At 36.5% G+C, this 21,620-nt stretch overlaps 2 protein-coding genes across 3 annotated transcripts; one reads left to right on the forward strand and one right to left on the reverse strand.

The window, feature by feature from the left end:
• The first annotated feature begins 888 nt into the window (after window positions 1-888).
• On the forward strand, window positions 889-14,983 carry LOC133802483 (DNA damage-binding protein 1). Its single transcript, XM_062240797.1, has 19 exons — window positions 889-1,158; window positions 1,589-1,637; window positions 3,574-3,633; window positions 3,722-3,813; window positions 3,973-4,024; window positions 4,184-4,246; window positions 4,365-4,414; window positions 5,212-5,287; window positions 5,428-5,637; window positions 5,737-5,843; window positions 5,967-6,075; window positions 6,402-6,602; window positions 6,690-6,905; window positions 11,616-11,726; window positions 11,933-12,208; window positions 12,436-12,710; window positions 13,271-13,625; window positions 13,742-14,026; window positions 14,167-14,983. The coding sequence occupies exons 1-19, from the start codon at window positions 1,055-1,057 to the stop codon at window positions 14,746-14,748; spliced, it is 3,273 nt and encodes a 1,090-aa protein (XP_062096781.1). The 5' UTR covers window positions 889-1,054; the 3' UTR covers window positions 14,749-14,983.
• Window positions 14,984-15,467: 484 nt separating this feature from the next.
• Window positions 15,468-18,058, reverse strand: LOC133802484 (uncharacterized). Of its 2 annotated transcripts, XM_062240798.1 has the most exons (3): window positions 17,953-18,058; window positions 16,885-16,958; window positions 15,468-16,660 (listed from the first exon to the last, which is right to left on the reverse strand). In XM_062240798.1, exon 3 carries the CDS (start codon window positions 16,657-16,659, stop codon window positions 15,643-15,645), a length of 1,017 nt encoding a protein of 338 aa, XP_062096782.1. In that variant the 5' UTR covers window position 16,660; window positions 16,885-16,958; window positions 17,953-18,058; the 3' UTR covers window positions 15,468-15,642. The 2 variants fall into 2 exon arrangements, with proteins under 2 accessions (XP_062096782.1, XP_062096783.1); XM_062240799.1 differs by lacking the exon at window positions 16,885-16,958 and having other exon boundaries at window positions 17,953-18,004.
• Window positions 18,059-21,620: the final 3,562 nt, after the last annotated feature.

Raw genomic sequence — 21,620 nt, forward strand, 5'->3', positions numbered from 1 at the left:
GCCACGTCCCGAGCCAGTCTCCAAGTCATGGATGTCTCCGAGTGAGGCCACGCCTCGAGGCTTGTCCTCGAGTTGAGGATGTCTCTAGGTGAGGTCACATCCCGGGAGGCCCTTTTCACTTGGCCATTCCTCAGGTCCAGGATTCTGGTCCTCGGACCTAGAGTTGATGCCAAGTGTCAGTCACTACAGGTGTGGATCACCAAAAGATCATCTGACAACTTTTGGTGAGTCTCGATTAGTGGTGTCGAGTTCGTATACTCGACAATCGACATTTCTCACAACGCCGTCTAATATGGACAAATGTGCGTCGCACCCTGACAGCCACAGATATGTTCCCCATAAAGTTGGTGCGTGACTTTCTGCAATGGTCCTGTAGAATCCACATGGGTCGTAGTCTTTGTTTTAGTGCAACTCTTTTTGTATTAACTCAACATTAATACCCCAGAATGGAAGGATCTTGTATTAATGATAGATGGTTAACATTAATGACCCAAGTCTATATATAGGGCAATATATACGCTGTCTAAGAACCACTATTGAACAAGTTTCAAGCTTACTAAATAATAGAGACTCGTGGGGTTCTTTTACAAACCTGAATCGCATAAAATCATTGTGTTTTTTCCTTGAATATTTCAGATTAAGTTGACAGCAAAAAAAAAGGGTCATCAAACATCATTTTTTAATTTACATAATATTTAGCATCATTTTTAATTAGCAATAGCCATCACATATAGACATTTAAATTTCTCTCCGAGTTTTTGTTTTAGATAATATTAATTTATTTTTGATTGAATTGAACAACTTACATGAGGAAGACTTTATATAAATATGTACAGATAGACTGGTGAAGGAGCATATTATACTCTGCGTGGTATTCCACAGTTCATTCCGCGCGCTCGCACCTCTAGCCAAAGGAGCGAAGCCCACTCAGTAGTAGAAAGAAACAATAAGAGAAAAAACGCCATAGCTCAGACCTTCTTAGGGCAAATTTCTCTATAGCCGTAGAAGGCAAACCCGTCGGCGGCCACGAACTCGCTTAGGGCAGAAGACGAAGATGAGCATCTGGAACTATGTCGTTACAGCTCACAAGCCCACCAATGTCACCCACTCCTGCGTCGGCAATTTCACCGCTCCCAACGAGCTAAACCTCATCATTGCGTAAACCTTTTCCCCTTCTCTGCTTTCTCTCCCGTTCATACAGCTACTTTTCTATCTTGTTTTCTGTTTGGCTTCTCGGATTCTCGTTTCAATGCACTATATTTGGTGTTTTTGTATTGAGTAATATTTGGTCCAGGGAACTTTGTATTGAAGCTTTTGTGTTTGGTATTTGTATTGAGTGGTTATATGTTTGTTCTTTAGATTTCTAAGATGAGTACAAATTTTTAAGTTAGGTAGCTTAACCATTTGGGTACCGCTGAAAGGACTGGAAAATGGGTAAGACACGAGTTTATTGGTCTTTGGGGTTTATATTTTCATGACCATATTGCTTTTATCATTGAACTGGTTATGTTAGTTCTATGTAATTCTTATTATTTTTTTTAGCAAGAATCTTCATTGATAGTCACTATGCATTTTGATTTGTTTTCAGGAAATGCACTCGTATCGAAATTCATTTACTTACTGCACAGGGCTTGCAGGTATATCAAATTTGTTCTTTTTTGTTTTTGATTATTGTGATATGATGTCAAGCTAAGATTCCCTGGAATGTTCAGGGCTCCTAGTGAAGTAAATATGTTTTGTATTGGAAAGAGGAATGCTGTACATTTATTTTTGAACTTTCAGTTAGTATATAAGGTTCTGCAATGACTTGGAACTTGTTTTGCATAATTCCATAAACCATAGTCTTCAGTTGTAAAAATGAGTTTTGTGACCTATGATGTCCTGCCGTTCCTTGCATCGTACGATTTGACCTAGCCCTCATGGGTATAATTGATGCAAGGATTATATGGTAGAAAGAAAGGAATTTCAGTTCGTAGAATTATTGTCTTAATAAAACTTGTTACATCTCTTTGGTTGAGTTGGGTACTTTTGGTTGCCCTTTTACAAACTTATTTCATTTTTTGTTAGATATTGTTTTTGTTAGTGGAACGAGGTATTTTCTATGAATTGGAAACAGAAGATGTATTAATAAAAGATGATTGGGTATCATCTAAGGGACAACCTAGATTCTAGAATGCCAGTAAGCTAGAAGGTACTGCAAACTAAACCATCATATGAGACAAAGACAAACACGCATAATACATTAGTTTACTGCATATTACAGCCTCAACTGCCAATCCCACAAAGGGAATGGAAAAGTGAAACACTTCAAATCTTTTTTCTTGAATATTCATATAGCCACTCAATGCCTAACCTTATCCCAAAAGCTCCCACATCCTCTTCTAATTAAATATATATTCTTTCCTAACCAAACTGCTCAAAGAACAACTTGGACAGCCACATTCCATAGTGTCTTCTTTTTTTCTTTCTTTCTCTTGATACACTCCCATGGCTTCCCATTCCTTTCTTATGTTGCATTATGTCATGGCAAGACACATGCCACACCCATTCAACTCCCATATGCTGTAGAAACTTAACCCAAATAGCCCCAGTAAAGAACAAAGTAGAAATAAATGGAAACTAGACTTGGAGTTTCTTTCACACTTCACACACCAATTGGGGAAGCCTATAGGAATTGTTTCTGCTGCTATAAGTTCTCACAAGCATTTTACTTGTTTAGAGCTACCAACCACCCAAACACTTTTATCTTTGTTGGAGCTAAATATTTCTATATGAACTGACATTGATTGAAATTAGTAAGGCCATTCCCTACATTATCTTCTCGAAAATGGATTTACAAGAAAATGCCTCAAAACCCTCTAGCTTTCATATCCTTCTATAGGCCACTAAAGTACAACATCCATAAGAATTTAACATTGAGATCAGCTTTGTAACATGTATCATCTCCCTCTTGTTTAAGATGGTAAAGAACTTAAGATCCCATGAAGATCTTCCTGATCGGCTCTCTCCCAATTTCCCATACATTTACAATAATACTTTTATGCAAACTAACAATTGTATAAAGTAGAGGGAACCTATCAGCCATAGTTGTTTCTCCCAATAAGACATCCTCCCAAAATCTAATGAGAACTGTAGATTTTCTATTTGTGTTTTATTGCTTTTAATGTGAACATATAATTTATAAATTTATATTTATTTGACTATATTCATTTATTGAGTATTTAGTAGATAGTTTCAAATATTGTTGCATCACTTTTTTTACAAATTGCAATTAAGCTAGCATATTATGTTCACGTCTCAATAGATTTATATAGTAGCATAGTTAATCAAAGGCATATATAGACTATGTTATGGTTATCAACCTGAAAACCTCTTTTGCTCAAAGTCACAGACAATTGTAGTTATGGTACATTAAATACTAGCAATTAATTTACAATGTTTATTTTTTTTTAATGTAATGTAAATTTCTTTGATGATTCATCTTTGTTGTCAGAAACTTTTAGCTCTTGCTTCCCTTTCCCTGTTGGAACTAATTTCTAATTGCTTGACTTAACTATATTTTCTTCCTATCAGCCTATGCTGGATGTACCAATATATGGAAGAATTGCCACACTTGAGCTTTTCCGCCCTCATGTGAGTATATAGTGTTGATTGTTAAGATTCAAAAGTTTGATTTTCTTTTATGTGTTTTTGGTTTATTCATCTTTTTCTTTTTGAACAGGGTGAAAGCCAAGACCTTCTGTTTATTGCAACTGAAAGATACAAATTCTGTGTTCTCCAATGGGATGCTGAAACATCTGAGCTTGTTACAAGGTTTAAGTTTGATATTGAACTAATACTAGTATTGCTATCTTACTTATGGTAATTTATTTTTATGTAGTCATGTATAGTCATGCAGTAATCTGTAATCTGTAAATGGCTATAATTTGGGGTTTATATTTTTCTCTGATGTTTTACTTTATAATCATGTAGAGCAATGGGGGATGTTTCAGATCGTATAGGTCGTCCTACAGATAATGGTCAGGTAGTGTGTCATATTGTTCATAAATTCTTGTGCTATTTAAATATTGTTTCCCTTTTTTTTCCCTTCAAGTATAAGGGGGATATCTGGACCATTTCCTAGTTTTACCTGGGAATTTGGTGACATTCATCCCTATTATATTTCCTTTCTGTTTTTCTGCAGATTGGAATTATTGATCCAGATTGCAGATTAATTGGACTTCATTTGTATGATGGATTATTCAAGGTATGTGTCCTGATAAATTTTTATAACTCTTTATTTAAGAAAGGATAGCTAGTTTGAGTTTCTTCATTTATCTATCATATAGTTTTAAAAGTGAGTGCTGTAATTTCCTGCTGTACAGGTCATTCCTTTTGACAATAAAGGGCAGTTGAAAGAGGCATTTAATATCAGGTATTGTTCTTACATTCTTTTGGTGTTGGTACATAAAATAAATTCTATTATTGTTTTCTGTGAAGTTGGTTTTTACATAAATCCAAAATGCTTTAACATTGATTTTTCGGATGCATGCCTTTATGTAGAAACACCATTTGGTAACCTTGTCAGATAATTCACTGCTTTGTTCTAGTTACAATATTTTATCTAATGAAAACAGTTTTGGCTCATTATTCCATATTATTTTTGTGTAAATTACTCAGGGTCTTATGTTGCTAGTTTGTTTTTGTTTTTAACACTGTTTTTTTAGTCCAAATAAGTTCTTTGTCAACCATCAAGCAATTCTGGCCATTATACTTTTTTTTAAAAATTAAAAAAAAAATTGTCATGTGAATTAACATGTTTTTTTGCCGTTGTTGCACTGTATTTATTGGTATATTTCAACAGTTGTTAATAGGCATTGACTAAACCTTGGGATACAATTTGAATATGGTGTTTTGCTATTAATCTTGCCAATTTCATTTATGAATTTCTAAGGATGGTTCATTACAATATCTGTTTGATGGTGTGTGCATATTTTGTGTGCACACCATGATGTTGTGTTTCAAGATTTAAGTTGGATACAATAGTGGAAGATCACGATCAAATTATGTTGTTCTGGAATTGTTTTTTCATAACATTTTTCTTTCTTATGCATTATTTAACATGTTTTCCTCTTCTCCTTTGTTTTGATACTTTAATTGTATTTCTTTGGGGGTCAAATAGTAGTCTAGTTTATTATGACATTAACCATTCTCTCATCATCTACTTTTCAGGCTTGAGGAACTTCAAGTTTTGGATATCAAATTTCTTTATGGGTGTTCAAAACCCACAATTGTAGTTCTTTACCAGGTCCTATTCATTCTCCTTGCACTTTGTATGAACTTTATTTGTTGTTGATATGGGTTTACACGGGTGCATAAATATACTCTATACTGCTACTGCTAATTATCCTATTTCTGAAGATTTGAATATAATGTGCGCACCTGCAGGATAACAAAGATGCTCGTCATGTCAAAACATATGAGGTTGCTTTGAAGGATAAAGATTTTGTTGAGGGGCCTTGGTCTCAGAATAATCTTGACAATGGAGCTGCTATGCTAATTCCCGTTCCTCCTCCTCTCTGCGGTGTTCTTATTATCGGAGAAGAAACAATAGTCTATTGCAGTGCTAATGCTTTTAAAGCAATCCCAATCAAACCTGTAGGTCACAGATATTCTACTTATTATGTTATATTCATTTAATTGTTGACTATGTAATTTTATGGTTATATTTTATGACCTGTTTTTCTGATCTTATAGTCCATCACAAGAGCCTATGGAAGAGTTGATCCTGATGGTTCTAGGTATTTGCTTGGTGACTACAATGGGTTACTTCACCTCCTCGTAATTACTCACGAGAAAGAAAAGTGAGTGTGACTTTGCTTATATAGCACATCTCTTTATTAATTTCATTCAATACAAAGATCAGCCAAAGTCCTGTAGCTAATGCTTGACGTACTATATTCTCATGATTTTCTTCATTATTGTAGGGTTACTGGACTCAAAATTGAGCTCTTGGGAGAAACTTCAATTGCATCTACTATATCATATCTTGATAATGCAGTTGTCTTTATAGGATCAAGCTATGGAGATTCACAGGTGTAGTACTGTAGTCCTTGAACTATTTTCATAACCATTTGTTTTGTAAACTATATGCCTATCCATGTTCTGTTGGCTTTGACGGGACTTTGTCTAACTTCTAGTGTGAGCTTCATTTTCTGAAGTTCTTAAAAAATTGTGCTGTGGGCATTCATGAGTTACAAATTTCCTACCATTTATGATATGAAAAAACCTACTGTAATCTGCAATGCATGATTTGGATTCTGGCACTCTGCAACATGTTTCCTTGTGGCATTTAATTCTATACGGTTCTGGTATCATCCATAATATTGAATGTTAACACTTTGCCTTTGATGAAAAATCAGCTTATCAAGCTACACATGCAGCCTGATGCTAAAGGTTCATATGTAGAAGTTGTGGAAAGATATGTCAATTTGGGACCCATTGTTGACTTTTGTGTGGTTGATCTTGAGAGGCAAGGCCAAGGTCAGGTTGTAACATGCTCTGGAGCTTACAAGGATGGTTCTCTTCGTGTAGTCCGAAATGGAATTGGAATCAATGAGCAGGTTTGGCTTGTCTTAGAGTTCTTTTCTCTAACTTGATTAGTGATTCACGTTTCCTTTCATCTAAGTCACCTTGGCTTGTATTTTTAGGCATCAGTTGAACTTCAAGGTATAAAAGGAATGTGGTCTCTACGATCTTCCACTGATGATCCATTTGACACATTTCTGGTTGTAAGCTTTATCAGTGAGACACGAATTTTGGCAATGAACCTTGAAGATGAGTTAGAAGAAACTGAGATAGAAGGTTTCTGTTCTCAAGTGCAGACTTTGTTTTGCCATGATGCTGTTCACAACCAACTTGTTCAAGTAGGTTCTTTTTTCTGATTTTCCTTTTTTTTATTATTATTTATGCTATAAATATCTCCTTGATGGTTTTGTTTCTTTTACTATTTTTGTCGTGAGCAACTCAATTTTATTATTTCTATAAATATATATATATATATGTTAGTACTTTTTGGGATAATTTTTATCTATGCTAATCTTTTATTCCAATTAGAAGTTGAACCCTAAACCCTCAATATCTGCTTAAACCTTTCGCAACCAAAATTATACTGGGCTATTTTTACTGCCAAAAAAAAAAAAAAAAATACTGGGCTATTCTATTAATATTAGTTTTGCTTATTAATCAATCTGTCATATCTCAATTAAATCGTGCTTAATTTCATCCAAGAGAGAAAAAAATTATATAGGATCTATTACTTGGAGGTAGTTATGGTAGTGTTTGTAATGGGAGATGAAAATATATTTGGGCAGCATTTGATACCATTAGTTGATGAAAATTGTTGAGAATCAGCCTCTCTCGGTTGACTGATATCCAAGAGATTGAGAGGCAATCAATGTTTGATATAGTCAATCTAATCAAGGATCGGTTTAGTCAATCAAATCAAGGATTGTTTAGTCAATCCATGCAATGTTTAAAAAAACGGTTTTGAGGCGCGCCTCAATGTGAGGCGGAAAAAAAACGCACTGAGGCGTGCGCCTTGCTTAGCAGAGGTGAGGCGTACGCCTCACTACAGTGAGGCGCTGAGTTGAGGCGGTTGAGGCGGAATTTGACTGAGGCGTGCGCCTCACGGGTAATGGGCTGTTTTATGCCCAAAAAGACCCAAAATAAAAATCTTGTATAAATAGGCCCAAAAAAACTTATTAAAACTTATTTTAAACATATGATTTGTCAAACAATGATGAATTGGAATATGATTTCTAAATCATCGTCCCATTACTACTAAAGTTTGTTCTAGGATAGTAGAATCTAGGATTCTAGTTCTAGAAACAAAAGTTAACTTTATTTTAGAAATTTAGATAATTTATGAGGTATTTATGTTTGAGTTTTATAAGACACATTGATCTTACTTTATATCTTTAGATGTTATGAAAATATTTTTTTAATGAAATATTTGAGGCGTACGCCTCAATGCGCCTTGAGGCATACGCCTCGCCTTACAAAAACAAAACGCCTTGAGGCGTAAAAGCGGTATTTTAAACATTGAATCCATGTTTTTTAGGAATAAAATTAGTTTTTTATTATTTTGTTTTTATTTGTATTTATTTCCAAATCTATTGCTGATTTGTTTCCTAGTTTGATGGGATACTTTTTTGACCAGAATATCTCTATTTATTCTAGGTCTTTTGTATTTTGTGAATCATCATAATAAGAAATCAACAGTGTTTTAGAGTTTTCTTCTCTGGCATCTTTGTCACATGGTATCAGAGTTGGGATACCGTTGAGAGGAAAACAAAATGGCCAGCTTTAAGCATGCCCTCATTGGGTTAAGTAAGGATGGAAAGGACGAAGTTGCTGCTGAAACTTCCTCTGTACCAACCCTTACAATTAACCCCACTGCCTCTTTGGAAAGCTTCCCTCTACAAATCTCTTCCTACAAACTAAATGGAAAGATTTTTTTTCAATGGTCGTGGTTTGTTCAGATGATGATATGAGGGAGAGGAAAGATAGGATTTCTTGATGGCTCCATAGAGAGACCAGACCTAACCGATCCAAGTTACACCACATAGGACACCCAAAATGCTTTTGTAACGTCTTTGCTCATCGATTTTATGGAGTAACATATTGAAGCATATTATCTTGTTCATACCACAAGCAAAATCATTTGGAATAAGGTGAAGTTGGCCTATTTTGACTTGGATAATCCAACACAATTGTGTGAGTTTAGAGATCAATCTAGGGATCCCAAACAAGGAAGTATAGATGTCACAGAGTACCACACGGTCCTTACCAAGGTTTGGCAGGAGCTAGTCCTATTTGAACCCAATAATTGATGTGGTGAGTGTTCAGTAAATTATGTGAAATTGGTAGAAAAACCTCGCACCTATGATTTTATCGCAAGTTTGAATGAGGATCTAGATGAAGTCCATGGTAGAATGATTGGAACCAGACCTCTACCTTAGATTGAATATGCTTGGTGATTAAAGTCTGAAGGGAGGGGAGTAGACACAAGAATATGCTTGGTGATTCTAAAGGTGATGCCCGAGCTTCGACACTAGTATCCAAAAACTATGGACAAAATCGAAGAGCTGATGGTTCTAATGAGTTGAGAAGTATGCGAAGAGGGAATATGTGGTGTGATTTTTGTCAAATAACCAATCACACTAAAGAAACTTGTTGGAAGTTATAATGAGTTGAGATGTACACGAAGAGGGAATCTATGGTGTGATTTTTGTCAAAGAACCAATCACACCAAACACAATAGTTGGAATTTACATAGGCAATCTCCCAATCTAAGTAATTGTGGCCATCAAAGACAACCTGGACAATATCGAAACCGCCTACCAATCCAAAACTTAACACGCTAAGAAAAACTTGGAGAAAATGTGGGAGGCATCAATCTTAATAAAGAGTGATTTGCATGTCTATAAGCTACTCACACTTGAGAAAGTAACTAGTACCTCTTTCATTGCCCAACAAGGTAATTTCTTTCAGCCCTAAATTGGATGAAAAGAAACAAAGGATCCGAGATCATTGACTCGGGGCATCAAATCATATGACAAGTTGTGGTCTATTATTTCCCTCATATATCCCTAATCATGGTCATACTAAGGTTCGGATAGCTGATAGATTCTCACCTCTGATTGCTGGAATTGGAACTATTAGGATTAACAACTTTGTCCTTGAATCTATATTGCATGTTCCAAAGTTATCATGTTGTAATCTATTGTACGTGAGCAAAATCTCTAAGGATTGTGATTGTAGAGTGGTTTTCTCATTGAGTGGAGAAGGGTAGTAGAAGAAATGCCAGCCCTAGAAAAAAGTAGGACATGGGAAGTTGTAAAAATACCTAAGATGATTTTCTGATAGCAAATGGGTGTTTACGGTAAAGTATAGATCAAATGAATTTGTTGAAAGACATAGCATGATTGGTTGCAAAAGACTTTACTCAGACCTACGAGATAGACTATCAACATACATTTGCTCTTGTAGCCTAGGTCAATACAATCCATGTTCTTCTCTCTAGCGACGAATCTAGACTGGATGCCCCATCAGCAAGATATTAAAAATGCCTTTCTTAATGGAGACTTGAATTGGAGAAGTTTACATGGAATTTTCTCCGTGATTTAAGAGTGCTGAACAAACATGGCAAGTGTGTTGGTTGAAAAATCTCTCCATGGCCCATCACCAAGGGCATGGTTTGAGAGGTTCACAAAAGCTGCACGCCACCAAGGGTATAAGTAGGCTCACCCTGACCGTACATTCTAAGTCAACAATACTTGTTGTACGTGATGATATTATCTTAACAAGAGACTATTTCATAAATAAATTTCTTAAAGAGGAGAGGAGGCTTGTAGATGAATTTGAAATCAAAGATCTAGGGATGTTAAGGTATTTTATAGGTACAAAGATTGTTTGAAATAGGTTTGGCATCTTTGTTTCACAAAGAAAATGTCCTAGACCTTTTAAAGAAGACTGGGATACTTGGGTGCAAGCCTATCAATACTCCAACTGATCCTAATGTTAAACTTGGAGATCAAAAGATGAGCACACTTGTGGACAAGGTTAGATACCAGAAATTTGTCGGGGAAGCTCATTTATTTAACCCACACAAGACCTAATATGACTTTTGCTCAGCATGGTGAGTCAGTTTATGCATGCTCCTCATGAAGAACATCTAGATGCAGTCATCTGAATATTGAAGTATCTGAAAGGGAGCCTAGGAAAAGGACTTTCTTTAAGAAGGGAGAATTACGAGAGATTGAAGCCTATAGTGATGCAGATTAGGTTGGATCAGTGGTTGATAGACGATCTACATCTGGGTATTGTTCTTATATTTGGGAAAGCACGGTGATGGGGAGAAGCAAAAAGTGGAATCTAGTGGCCAAGAGTAGTTTTGAGGCTGAATTTAGATCCTTGGCAAACGTGATCAGGGAATTAATTTGGTTAAAGATTCTTCTAGGAGAACTTCAAGCTGCAACAAAAAGTCCCATGAAATCGTACTGGGATAACAAAGCTTCCATCAGCATAGCTCATAATCTTGTACACCATGATCATACTAAACATGCTCACGTGGATCGACATTTGATTAAAGAGAAGAAGTGAAGGTTGAGCCATCTGTATTCCACATGTGACATCAGCTGAGCGGACCTTTGTTTGGGAAAATGATTTACAAGCTAGGATTGTTTGATGTATACAATCCAAGTGATCAAGAGGCAATTAATGTTCGATTTAGTCAATGAAATCAAGGATTATTTTAGTCAATTCTTGTCTTTCTAGGAATAAAATCAGTTTTTTATTATTCTGTTTTTATTTGTATTAATTTTCTAGTTTGTTTCCAATATATCTCTATATATTCTAGGTCTCTATATTTTGTGAATAATCATAATAAGAAATCAGCAGTGTTTTCGAGTTTTCTTCTCTGATATCTTTCTCGCAAAAAATTATTCTGATAAGTTGTACTTGTTTTTTATACGAGACATCATATCCAGTTGAAAGTCTGGAGGTTGCTTCTATTCATTATACAACAAAAAGCATCTTATTTAGTACTTGCTGCTGATTAACCAACATGACAGGTCACTTCAAGCTCTGTGAGACTGGTCAGCTCTGAAACCAGAGAACTAAGGAATGAATGGAATGCTCCATCAGGATTTTCCATTAATGTTGCCACTGCTAATGCCACCCAGGTATTCTTCATGCTTTCTGCTTAATAATTGTTATAATTATTGTTATTGTATTTTCTTTTGTGGGGATGAGGTATTTGGAAATTACATGGAGGCTCCAAGGAGCTTGGACATCATCTATTGGGAAAGCTTTCCAAGGCAGCTGTCCCACTATTAATTGCATAAAACTGTTGGATAGTGTCTGATTGCATCTTTATTATTCATGACAGGTTTTATTGGCTACTGGTGGGGGGAATTTAGTGTATTTAGAAATTGGTGATGGTGTATTGAAAGAGGTAAACCATCTACGATTGGATTATGAGATCTCATGCCTCGACATAAATCCAATTGGTGAAAATCCAAACTATAGCCCGCTAGCTGCTGTTGGTATGTGGACAGATATCAGTGTCAGTATATTTTCACTGCCTGACCTGAAGCTTATTACAAAGGAGCCTTTAGGAGGAGAAATCATTCCTCGTTCTGTTCTCCTTTGTTCCTTTGAAGGGGTAGGCCCAGGCTCAAGCTTTCTAAACTAGATTATTTTCATACTGCTCATGCTGTATTGGATGTTAATATCTAAATGCTTGATATGATCAACTACTGCTATGTGTACTCCAGAGTGTTAATTATGGTTGATGTGTGAAGCATGTCTGATTATATCTATATAAGCACCCTCAGGAACAAATTCTGTAATCATTATTTTAACTATTGTGGAGATTGTTTTCCTTTTCAGATATCATATTTGTTGTGTGCTCTAGGAGACGGACACCTTTTGAACTTTCTGTTGAACACAACTACTGGTGAGCTGTCAGACAGAAAAAAGATCTCTCTCGGGACTCAGCCCATAACACTACGCACGTTCTCCTCTAAAAGTATTACACACGTATTTGCTGCCTCAGATAGACCGACAGTCATTTATAGCAGCAACAAGAAACTGCTTTATAGCAACGTTAATCTGAAAGAAGTCAGCCATATGTGCCCTTTCAACTCTGCAGCTTTTCCAGACAGGTATCTTTCTCCAGCCACTTAATATTTATTGTGCTCTAGCTCAGTGATTAAGTAAACATCCATTCTTTCATATAAATTCGCAATACATATTTATATATCAAGTTCTTACCTGAAGACAGTAAGTGTTTTTTTCAAAAAAGAACCAACACTTGTATTAATATTGGAGGTAATACAAGGGATGGTGGCAATAAGGAACTGAACCACAACTAACAACATAAAGGGATTAGAAGTTTACAAGAAAACAGTTACAATCCTTACACTAACCAGAGAGCAATACATCTTTAAACTCTTTGACATTGTATACACTGATGTTGTTGATGGCTTCAGATCGAATGAACCTTTATTTTGTAGTAGGAAGTCGGTTTCATAGTGACATGGATAAGTCAACACTCCTTATGGTGAAGAGGAAAAATTGATATACATTACACATAAGATAATCACAGGCTAGTCAAGAAATGAGATCTGTAGAGTGTTGGACCCACCTGAAATTGGCCAGTGTTTTATGGTTCTGCAAAATGTGAGATTAATTAGTATCTTTTTTCCCCTCTTTCTGTGTGCAGCCTTGCTATTGCAAAAGAAGGTGAGCTTACGATTGGCACCATAGATGATATCCAAAAGCTTCACATTCGTTCCATTCTACTAGGGGAGCAAGCTCGCCGTATCTGTCATCAGGAGCAATCGAGGACATTTGCCATATGCAGTGTAAAATATAATCAGTCTGCTGCTGCTGATGATTCTGAAATGAACTTTGTTCGCCTGTTAGATGATCAAACATTTGACTTCATATCAACTTATCCCCTAGATACATTTGAGCACGGCTGCTCCGTACTAAGCTGCTCTTTCTCAGATGATAATGCTGTATATTACTGTATTGGAACTGCATATGTTCTGCCAGAGGAAAGCGAACCAACCAAGGCAAGAGGGCAATGTTTCTATTTTTATTCCTCTTATCATCAATTTCGTTTTTCTCAAAACGAAAATTGTGATTATTTATTCCGAACTGGAAGGAACTGAATTATTTCTTCATGTAGGGCCGTATTCTGGTGTTCGTCGTGGAAGATGGAAAGTTACAGCTTATTACAGAGAAGGAAACCAAGGGTGCTGTCTATTCTCTGAATGCCTTCAATGGTAAACTACTTGCTGCTATTAATCAAAAGATACAGCTGTACAAGTGGATGCTTCGGGATGACGGTTCACGAGAGTTGCAGTCTGAATGTGGACATCATGGGCATATACTTGCCCTCTATGTACAGACCCGTGGAGATTTCATTGTCGTTGGTGATTTGATGAAGTCAATCTCTTTGTTAATCTACAAGGTAACACCACTTAATTCCCCGTCCTGAATTCTCAAGCCAGGCTATTGGCGTCGATAGATGTAGTCCTAAACTTATGCGTCTTCAATCTTGATTGATGCCTTGTATTATATGCTCATCTTCTCTAATTCATTTGTCTTCAGCATGAGGAAGGGGCCATCGAGGAACGGGCTCGGGACTATAATGCAAATTGGATGTCGGCAGTTGAGATTTTAGATGATGACGTCTACCTTGGAGCTGAAAACAGCTTCAATCTATTCACTGTGAGGAAGAACAGTGAAGGTGCCACTGATGAGGAACGTGGCCGACTTGATGTAGTTGGCGAGTATCACACTGGAGAATTTATCAATCGTTTTCGGCATGGATCCCTTGTCATGCGGTTGCCAGATTCAGAAGTGGGTCAGATTCCTACCGTCATTTTTGGAACCGTTAATGGCGTGATTGGGGTTATTGCTTCCCTTCCTCATGAACAGTATGTATTTTTGGAGAAGCTTCAGACAAGTTTGAGGAAAGTGATCAAAGGCGTAGGAGGTTTAAGCCATGAGCAATGGAGATCGTTCAGCAATGAGAAGAAAACGGTGGAAGCCAAGAATTTCTTGGATGGAGATCTAATTGAATCGTTCCTCGATCTCAACCGTAGCAAGATGGAGGACATATCGAAACAAACTGGTGTTTCAGTGGAGGAGCTGTGTAAGAGAGTGGAAGAATTGACTAGGTTGCATTGAGGGTTTCTTCTTAATGTGGGGAGTTGGTTGTTCATTTGTTAATTCTTTGTTCCCTCGTATTTTGTAACATTTCTCATGGAAATTCCGAATAGTGTTGTCTAAGATAAGTTTTCCGAATAGAGAGATGCATGTGTATTGTATATTTATGTTACATGTGTGTACCTGAATCCTAATGGATTTGCTCAACTTTGTTATTTTTTTATTTTTATTTATTTCTATCATCACAATTACGGAATTTATTATAGTCATTATGAAAAATTACTATTTTTTTTAAATGTGTTGTTTATTAAAAGAGGGGAGATGAGAGGCCCTATTCCCAAGTCCTCGTACTCATGGTCATTTTCATTCATCAATACATGTTTCAGCCAAATAGTGGTATCCTATCAATCTGACCCTAGGCCATAGCATTTTTCAAAGCTACTAAACCTTGGCCCGACAGCCCTTTCAATGCAAATAAAAACTTTTAGTGACCCACTTGAACAAAATATAGAAAACAACTCCCAATTTAACTATCGTAGGAAAACCAAGAAAGTAGAAACATCTTCAAGTATCTTCTTAAACAGCAAACCGTTTGTGCATCAAAATAGCAATGAAATATATATATATATATATATATTGCATGTTCCAAAACACTTGAAAGAATCATTCAACCTGAAACATCTTTAAGCAACCAACATAGAGCAAAGAAAAACTAACCTCAACAAAAAATAAAGGCAAACTATTTCTTAAATAAAAAAATTCATTAATCAAGAAAACTGCATAATCCAAAACTTTTTGCTTCTCATTTTTACAAATACTAACTTACTAAATTTGTCGGAGCCATTTCAAAGACTCGGCAACATTCAAATTCGAATTCAATTAAACCTGAAAGAACAAAACGGAGATGCTCAACTCTTAAGCACCTGCTTCTGAAGACCTATTTTGACGACTCAATTCTTCCCCAGCATTCCTAAGGAACTGATCCCAGCCACTTCCTGGACTTGTATCCAAATAATCATATGGAACCGCTGTCTTCAAACCTGGCCGAACCTCACGTCGGCTTTCCACTATTCTCATATCCACCTCTATTTCTTCTTCTTCTTCAAAACTTTGCTCCAATTCCTCCCATGTGAACAACAATGGGAGAGTAAATGCAGCCCAAGGATTGAAATCCATAAGCTTAACTCTCTCATCCCCAGTCACATACACATCGAATGTGTAATTTTCTGAATCAAATCGCGATCTTATCTTGTCCATAAAAAAGTTATGGATCAAAGCTTGAAGATCATCTCTCTTCTCCATCAAAGCAGGGTAGAATGTCGTCACCTCACGCTGGGAGATCCCAATCAACTGCCGACCCTTGACAAAGCATCGAAACTCCATGTCCGGCCGAAATGATGGGTACCATTTCCGAAGAGCGAGGAAAAAGCTGTGAGGCCTTGACGAGGTCTTGTCGGAGCAAGAGTCATAGGCATGGCACAAATCATGGACCAATGAATCGGATGATCGGAATAAGAGAGCAATCTCGCTGAACGAAGTGCATCTTAGAGTTCCAGTGGTGCTGATCCAGGATGCATCCTTGGGTGCACTCCAGTTGAGTTTGGGGAAAATGGCGCCACCTAGGGTTTTAATAGACTCCTTGATTTCCAATTCAAGTTCAGGGAACGAAGGTGGCGATGATGATGGCTGCTCTGCTTCATCTCCAGAACCTTCTGATACTTGATAGTCTTCTTCCTCGTGAGGATTGTGGACTCTATTAGGTAAAGCATCTTCGTTGGTGATTGAAATTGGGAGAAGGAATGGTCCAGAATCATCAAGAAGGTATTCGACAAAGTGTTCTGGGAGCTCGTGAATTAGGGTTTTGATTGAAACAGATTTGAATTTTGGGTACCATTCTTGTATCTGGCATCTATTAACTTCTTCTTCCTTCATTCTATTAACCAAAAAAAAAAAAGATGTAAATAATTAAAAAAAGAAACGGCATACAAAGTAAATTGACCCATTTGAAGCACAAACTCAGAAAATTGCTAAATATTCAATAAAAAGACTGGCACCATTCCTAACAAAATTTATTTAGTTTTGGTAAAATTTAACAAGAAAGTGCAAATATCAATTCCACAAACTCATCTAGGGAGAGGTAGTATGATAAACTTAAACCTGCTTTTTGAGATATCCTTGTCAATACAAGGCTTCCAAACTTGATGCACTTTAGAATTCTACACTGATATAAACTGCATGTTAATCATTCATAACTTGTCAGTCTATCGAATTTGCTTTTATTTTGCAGTCATTTCATCTAAGTCAAAGAATACTTAAAAAGAAAATTCACACAAACCCACACAATTTCCCATAACCTCTCAAAATAATCAAGTTGAATCTATCAAAATTAGAGACTTGCCCATTATGAAAGGCCATGTAATTAGGCCGGACAGTAATTAATTAAGTGAAAACAGTCTGATTTGTCGATGTATTAAGACAACTGAGACACCATGTATTCAGTATAACATTTAAGAGTTTAAAATCAGATACATTAGATCGGAAGACAAATACTTGTGCTTATAAAATTAACTGCATTAAATCACATTCATTGACCATCATAGCCAAAGATCCCAACCCATATGAACACTTGATCAAACCCCCAAATCCTCAGCAGTGACATAAAATTCAAGCACAGAACACACTAGAATTATAAACCAAACCAAAAATCAAACTCTTTCCCAAAAATAAAGCCAGAATCAGTTGTGCATATTCAGTTTCTAATAGACAAAACACCAAATTGTTGCTTGTTTTATATTGAAACCTCATAATCATAATTACTAAAGTACATAACATGGAAACCATTGGGACTCGTATGAACTGAAAATCAACTCTATATATGTACCAACTACCAAAATAATCTAGGAATACAGTGCTCCTGCAATATCCAAGATAAATGATGGAAGCTAAAGATGCATTTAGCAAAGGCATTTCTCCCATTTTTACTTTTCCATCACCATAAGTAGTCTCCAGGGAGAAGCAGAACAAGAAAAATAAAAGAATCCATGAATGTTAAGAGAGTTCAAACCCAAAGCATTCAAAAAATAAACTTTCAGTTAGTAGGTGAAAGAAAGTCAAACCCTAGTTTCATCCCCAAAATCACAATCACACAATTATAAAATAATCTCCCTCTATTTAATGAACAAATCTTCAAATATGAATTAATCTCAGTAGAATCAAAAGATTTACCTGGTCCTTCAGACCAAGAACAGCGGCAGACACGACGAGGAGACTACGCAGGAGAGCGTAGAAGACAGAAGAAAGCATATAATTACCTTTTAAAAAAAACAAAAATTAAATATTTACCAATTTTTTACTAATTAAATATTATTTTTTTTAATAAATAATATTTTTGTCCCCTAATCTTTTGACAGACTTTTAAAATATACCATCACTAAAAATTTCTACTATTGATACTGGACATCACTTACAATTTGCATAAAATAATTAACATTTTTATTTCTCGAATTTGACAACAATCAAATTGTACATTTTTTAATTATAAAATTTTAATTTTTTATTAGCTCTTAAAAAAATTAAAGAAAATTTATTTAAAAAATTCAATAAAAGACTAAAATGATTTAAAATTTATTTTAAATACCTTTAAGTTTGAAAATATTTTTTTAAAAGAATAATTAAATTGTTACAAATGAAAAAAATATATATTTTCTTCTTCTTCTTTATTCTTTTTTAATAAATTTTTCTAATTTTAAAAATCCAATCAAACAAAAGAATATAATAATATAAGAAAAAGCAAAGACAAACAAGAAAACAAGGAGCCATTCTTTTTTCATTCAAATACTTTAGAAGATTTATACATACACATAGAAACAAAATTAATAGGTGACTTTAAAAAGTTTTATTATAGTTTTCTTCATTTTTGATTTTGTTAAATCAAAATGGTGTAAAAAGAAAAAAAAATGAATTGAATTGAATTGAAATGACTAATTATGCTTGGCCATTTTCACATCAACAAAATAATGTCAAAAACTTTCCCCTTTCATACAAAAAAAAAAAAAGAGAATAGAACTAATACAACAAAAAAACAAAAATATATAAATATATATACAGCTTGATTTATAGAGAGAGAATGATGAGAGAGTGAGCCAACTAGCCTAACAAGATTTCTATATATAACATGAAAACTGAATAAACTACACACACATACAAAAAAAAAGAGGTTTATATTAAAGAATTCTTACAATCTCCTCTCTTTATTTTACCCGTCTTTTTCCTCATATTCCTTAGAACGTTGCTTGTTTTATGTGTGAAGTTGTCCCCTTCCAGCTCTTTTGAGAGTCCTCCCTGCATCAGAGAGATATTGGCATCAATTAAAAGCTTGTCAATTAACAATCTATAAAATCCACATCAAACAAGGATGCCCAATCAACACCCACAGTTATATAATTATAAAATTTTTAAGCAATCAAATACCAACTAATAATCTATAGAATAACATCTTGTGAAACTTGTATCAATATAACCCAAACACACAAAATTACTACAACTTTATAAAATAAAAACAAAATTAAAGACATAGATAGACAACAAAAATAAGACTAGGTTTCGATGAGCTGAATATAACAAACAAGTAAAATACATTGTCAAATAATTCACATAATAATTATATTTAATCTTCAACCACACACTTATCAAGTGAGGAAAGTTATTATGAATCTATTATTTTGTTACACATTTTAGCAAACACATAGAAGATGACAGAAGGAATCAGAGAAAGTGTGTATTGTATTCCTTGAAAAGTTATGGTACACAGTACTAGCTTTATATATTACACGTGAAAGGAAATAAAGAGCCACTTGGCAATACAACAATGAAAGAGAAAATATCTACCAATAGCAAAGAGATAACAGTAAAAGGGAAATGAAATATTCTATTGTTTAACACACCCCCGCAAACACACGGTACTTGGAAGAACCGTGAGTTTGGTTCTCAACTCTTGAAACCGTGAAGTGAGTAGAGGTTTGGTGAGACAATCGGCCACTTGGTCATCGGACGGAGTGAAACAGAGCTGGAGATGACCACGTTTGACACATTCCCGAACGAAGTGATAGTCGATTTCAACGTGTTTGGTGCGAGAGTGGAGCACCGAATTGGATGCTAAGTGCAGAGTGCTCATATTGTCACAATGAAGAGTCGGTGGAGCTCGTAGAGGAAAACCAAGCTCAGCCAGTAATGATTGAAGCCAAAATATTTCGGAAGCTCCATTAGCTAAGGCACGGTACTCGGACTCGGTGCTGGAACGGGAGACCACTTTTTGTTTGGCGGATGACCAAGAAATGAGATTGAGACCGAAGAACACACAGTAGGTGCTAGTGCTCCTGCGATCATCTGGGCAAGAAGCCCAATTGGCATCCGTAAAACAGTGAAGGTCATGAGAGTGATCGGGTTGAAGAAGTATACCGAGATGAGGGGTGCCTTTGAGGTACCGAAGTACCCGTTTGGCTGCTTGGTAGTGTACACTTGTTGGAGCATGGAGAAACTGACAAAGCTTGTTCACAGCGAAAGATATATCGGGTCGAGTCATAGTGCAATATCCGAGAGTAACTCACCGTCGTACAAGGACAGTGATTGTAACGCCATTGGTGTAGCCACAGGTTTGGAGTCCAAAAGTTGGGTCTTGGTGAGGAGGTCTCGAATATATTTGGATTGTGACAAGTGAGACCTGAGTGGGACCGAGAAACTTGAATGCCAAGGAAAAAATGGAGAGGCCCGAGATCTTTTACTGCAAACTTGGTGCCCAGAAATGTTAAGAGATCGGCAAGGACGGCATCACTTGAACCTGTGAGGATAATATCATCAACGTATATAAGCAGTACAACCACAACATCTTGCTTTCTGTAAATAAAAAGCGAAGCATCAGCTTGTGAAGCAGCAAAACCCCAATCAAGGAGAGCAGTGCTTAATTTAAGAAACCAAGCCCGCGGGGACTGTTTCAACCCATAAAGAGACATAGACAGCTGACAAACGTGGTGAGGATGAGAGGAATCCATGAATCCCTGGGGTTGTTTCATGTATACTGTTTCGGTCAAATCTCCATGGAGGAAGGCATTCTGAATGTCAAGTTGCTTGATGGACCAATTAAATGAGACAGCAAGGGATAGAACAAGCCGAATGGAGTTCGGCTTAATGACTGGACTGAACGTTTCATGGTAGTCTATTCCTTGCGTTTGGTGGAACCCTTTCGCGACAAGGCGTGCTTTGTACCTGTCCACAGAACCATCTGCACAAAGTTTGATGCGATAGACCCATTTGCACCCAACAATACGCGCACTAGCAGGGGGAGGAACAAGAACCCAAGTATTTTGCGATCTTAAGACATTGATCTCGGCTCTCATGGCTTCATTCCAGCGAGGGTCAGTACTAGCGTCACGAAAACTGGATGGTTCAACGGGAGTCCTTGCAGCCACACTAAAAAATAAACGGGGCTTATGGATGCCCGATTTAGCTCTAGTAATCATAGGATGCAAATTAGTAGGGGCAACGGGAAGCGTATGTGGACCATGCATATCAACCATAATAGGAGTATTATGTGGGGAAATAGGTGAGGGGGCAGTGGACGATGAAGGAGGAGATGAAGTTGAGGAGGACGAGGAAATAAGGCTGAGTGGGGCGGGTGTTGGGGAGTTGGGAGAAGGGACGGGTGTAGGGGAGTGGGGCTGATGGGATGATGGAGCTGAGAAATTAGTGGTGGGAAGAGGAGGTTGGACATGGCTGTGGGGAGGTGGAGAAAAAGGTAGACAAGGGACAAGAGAGTGTGCTTGTTGAGGAGGAGGATGGGAGGCCGAGAGTGAGGAGAAAGGGAAATTGGACTCATTGAAAATGACATGACGAGTGAT

This window comes from Humulus lupulus, chromosome 9 (assembly GCF_963169125.1).
Source record: "Humulus lupulus chromosome 9, drHumLupu1.1, whole genome shotgun sequence".
Lineage (NCBI taxonomy): Eukaryota > Viridiplantae > Streptophyta > Magnoliopsida > Rosales > Cannabaceae > Humulus > Humulus lupulus.

Bases quoted from the DNA above. Each gene is read 5' to 3' on its own strand.
- LOC133802483 (XM_062240797.1), top strand. From the start codon at position 1,055: ATGAGCATCTGGAACTATGTCGTTACAGCTCACAAGCCCACCAATGTC. The intron at 5,844-5,966 runs GTGAGTGTGACT...TCATTATTGTAG, and splicing joins ATTACTCACGAGAAAGAAAA to GGTTACTGGACTCAAAATTG. The intron at 6,076-6,401 runs GTGTAGTACTGT...ATGAAAAATCAG, and splicing joins CAAGCTATGGAGATTCACAG to CTTATCAAGCTACACATGCA.
- LOC133802484 (XM_062240798.1), bottom strand. From the start codon at position 16,659: ATGAAGGAAGAAGAAGTTAATAGATGCCAGATACAAGAATGGTACCCA.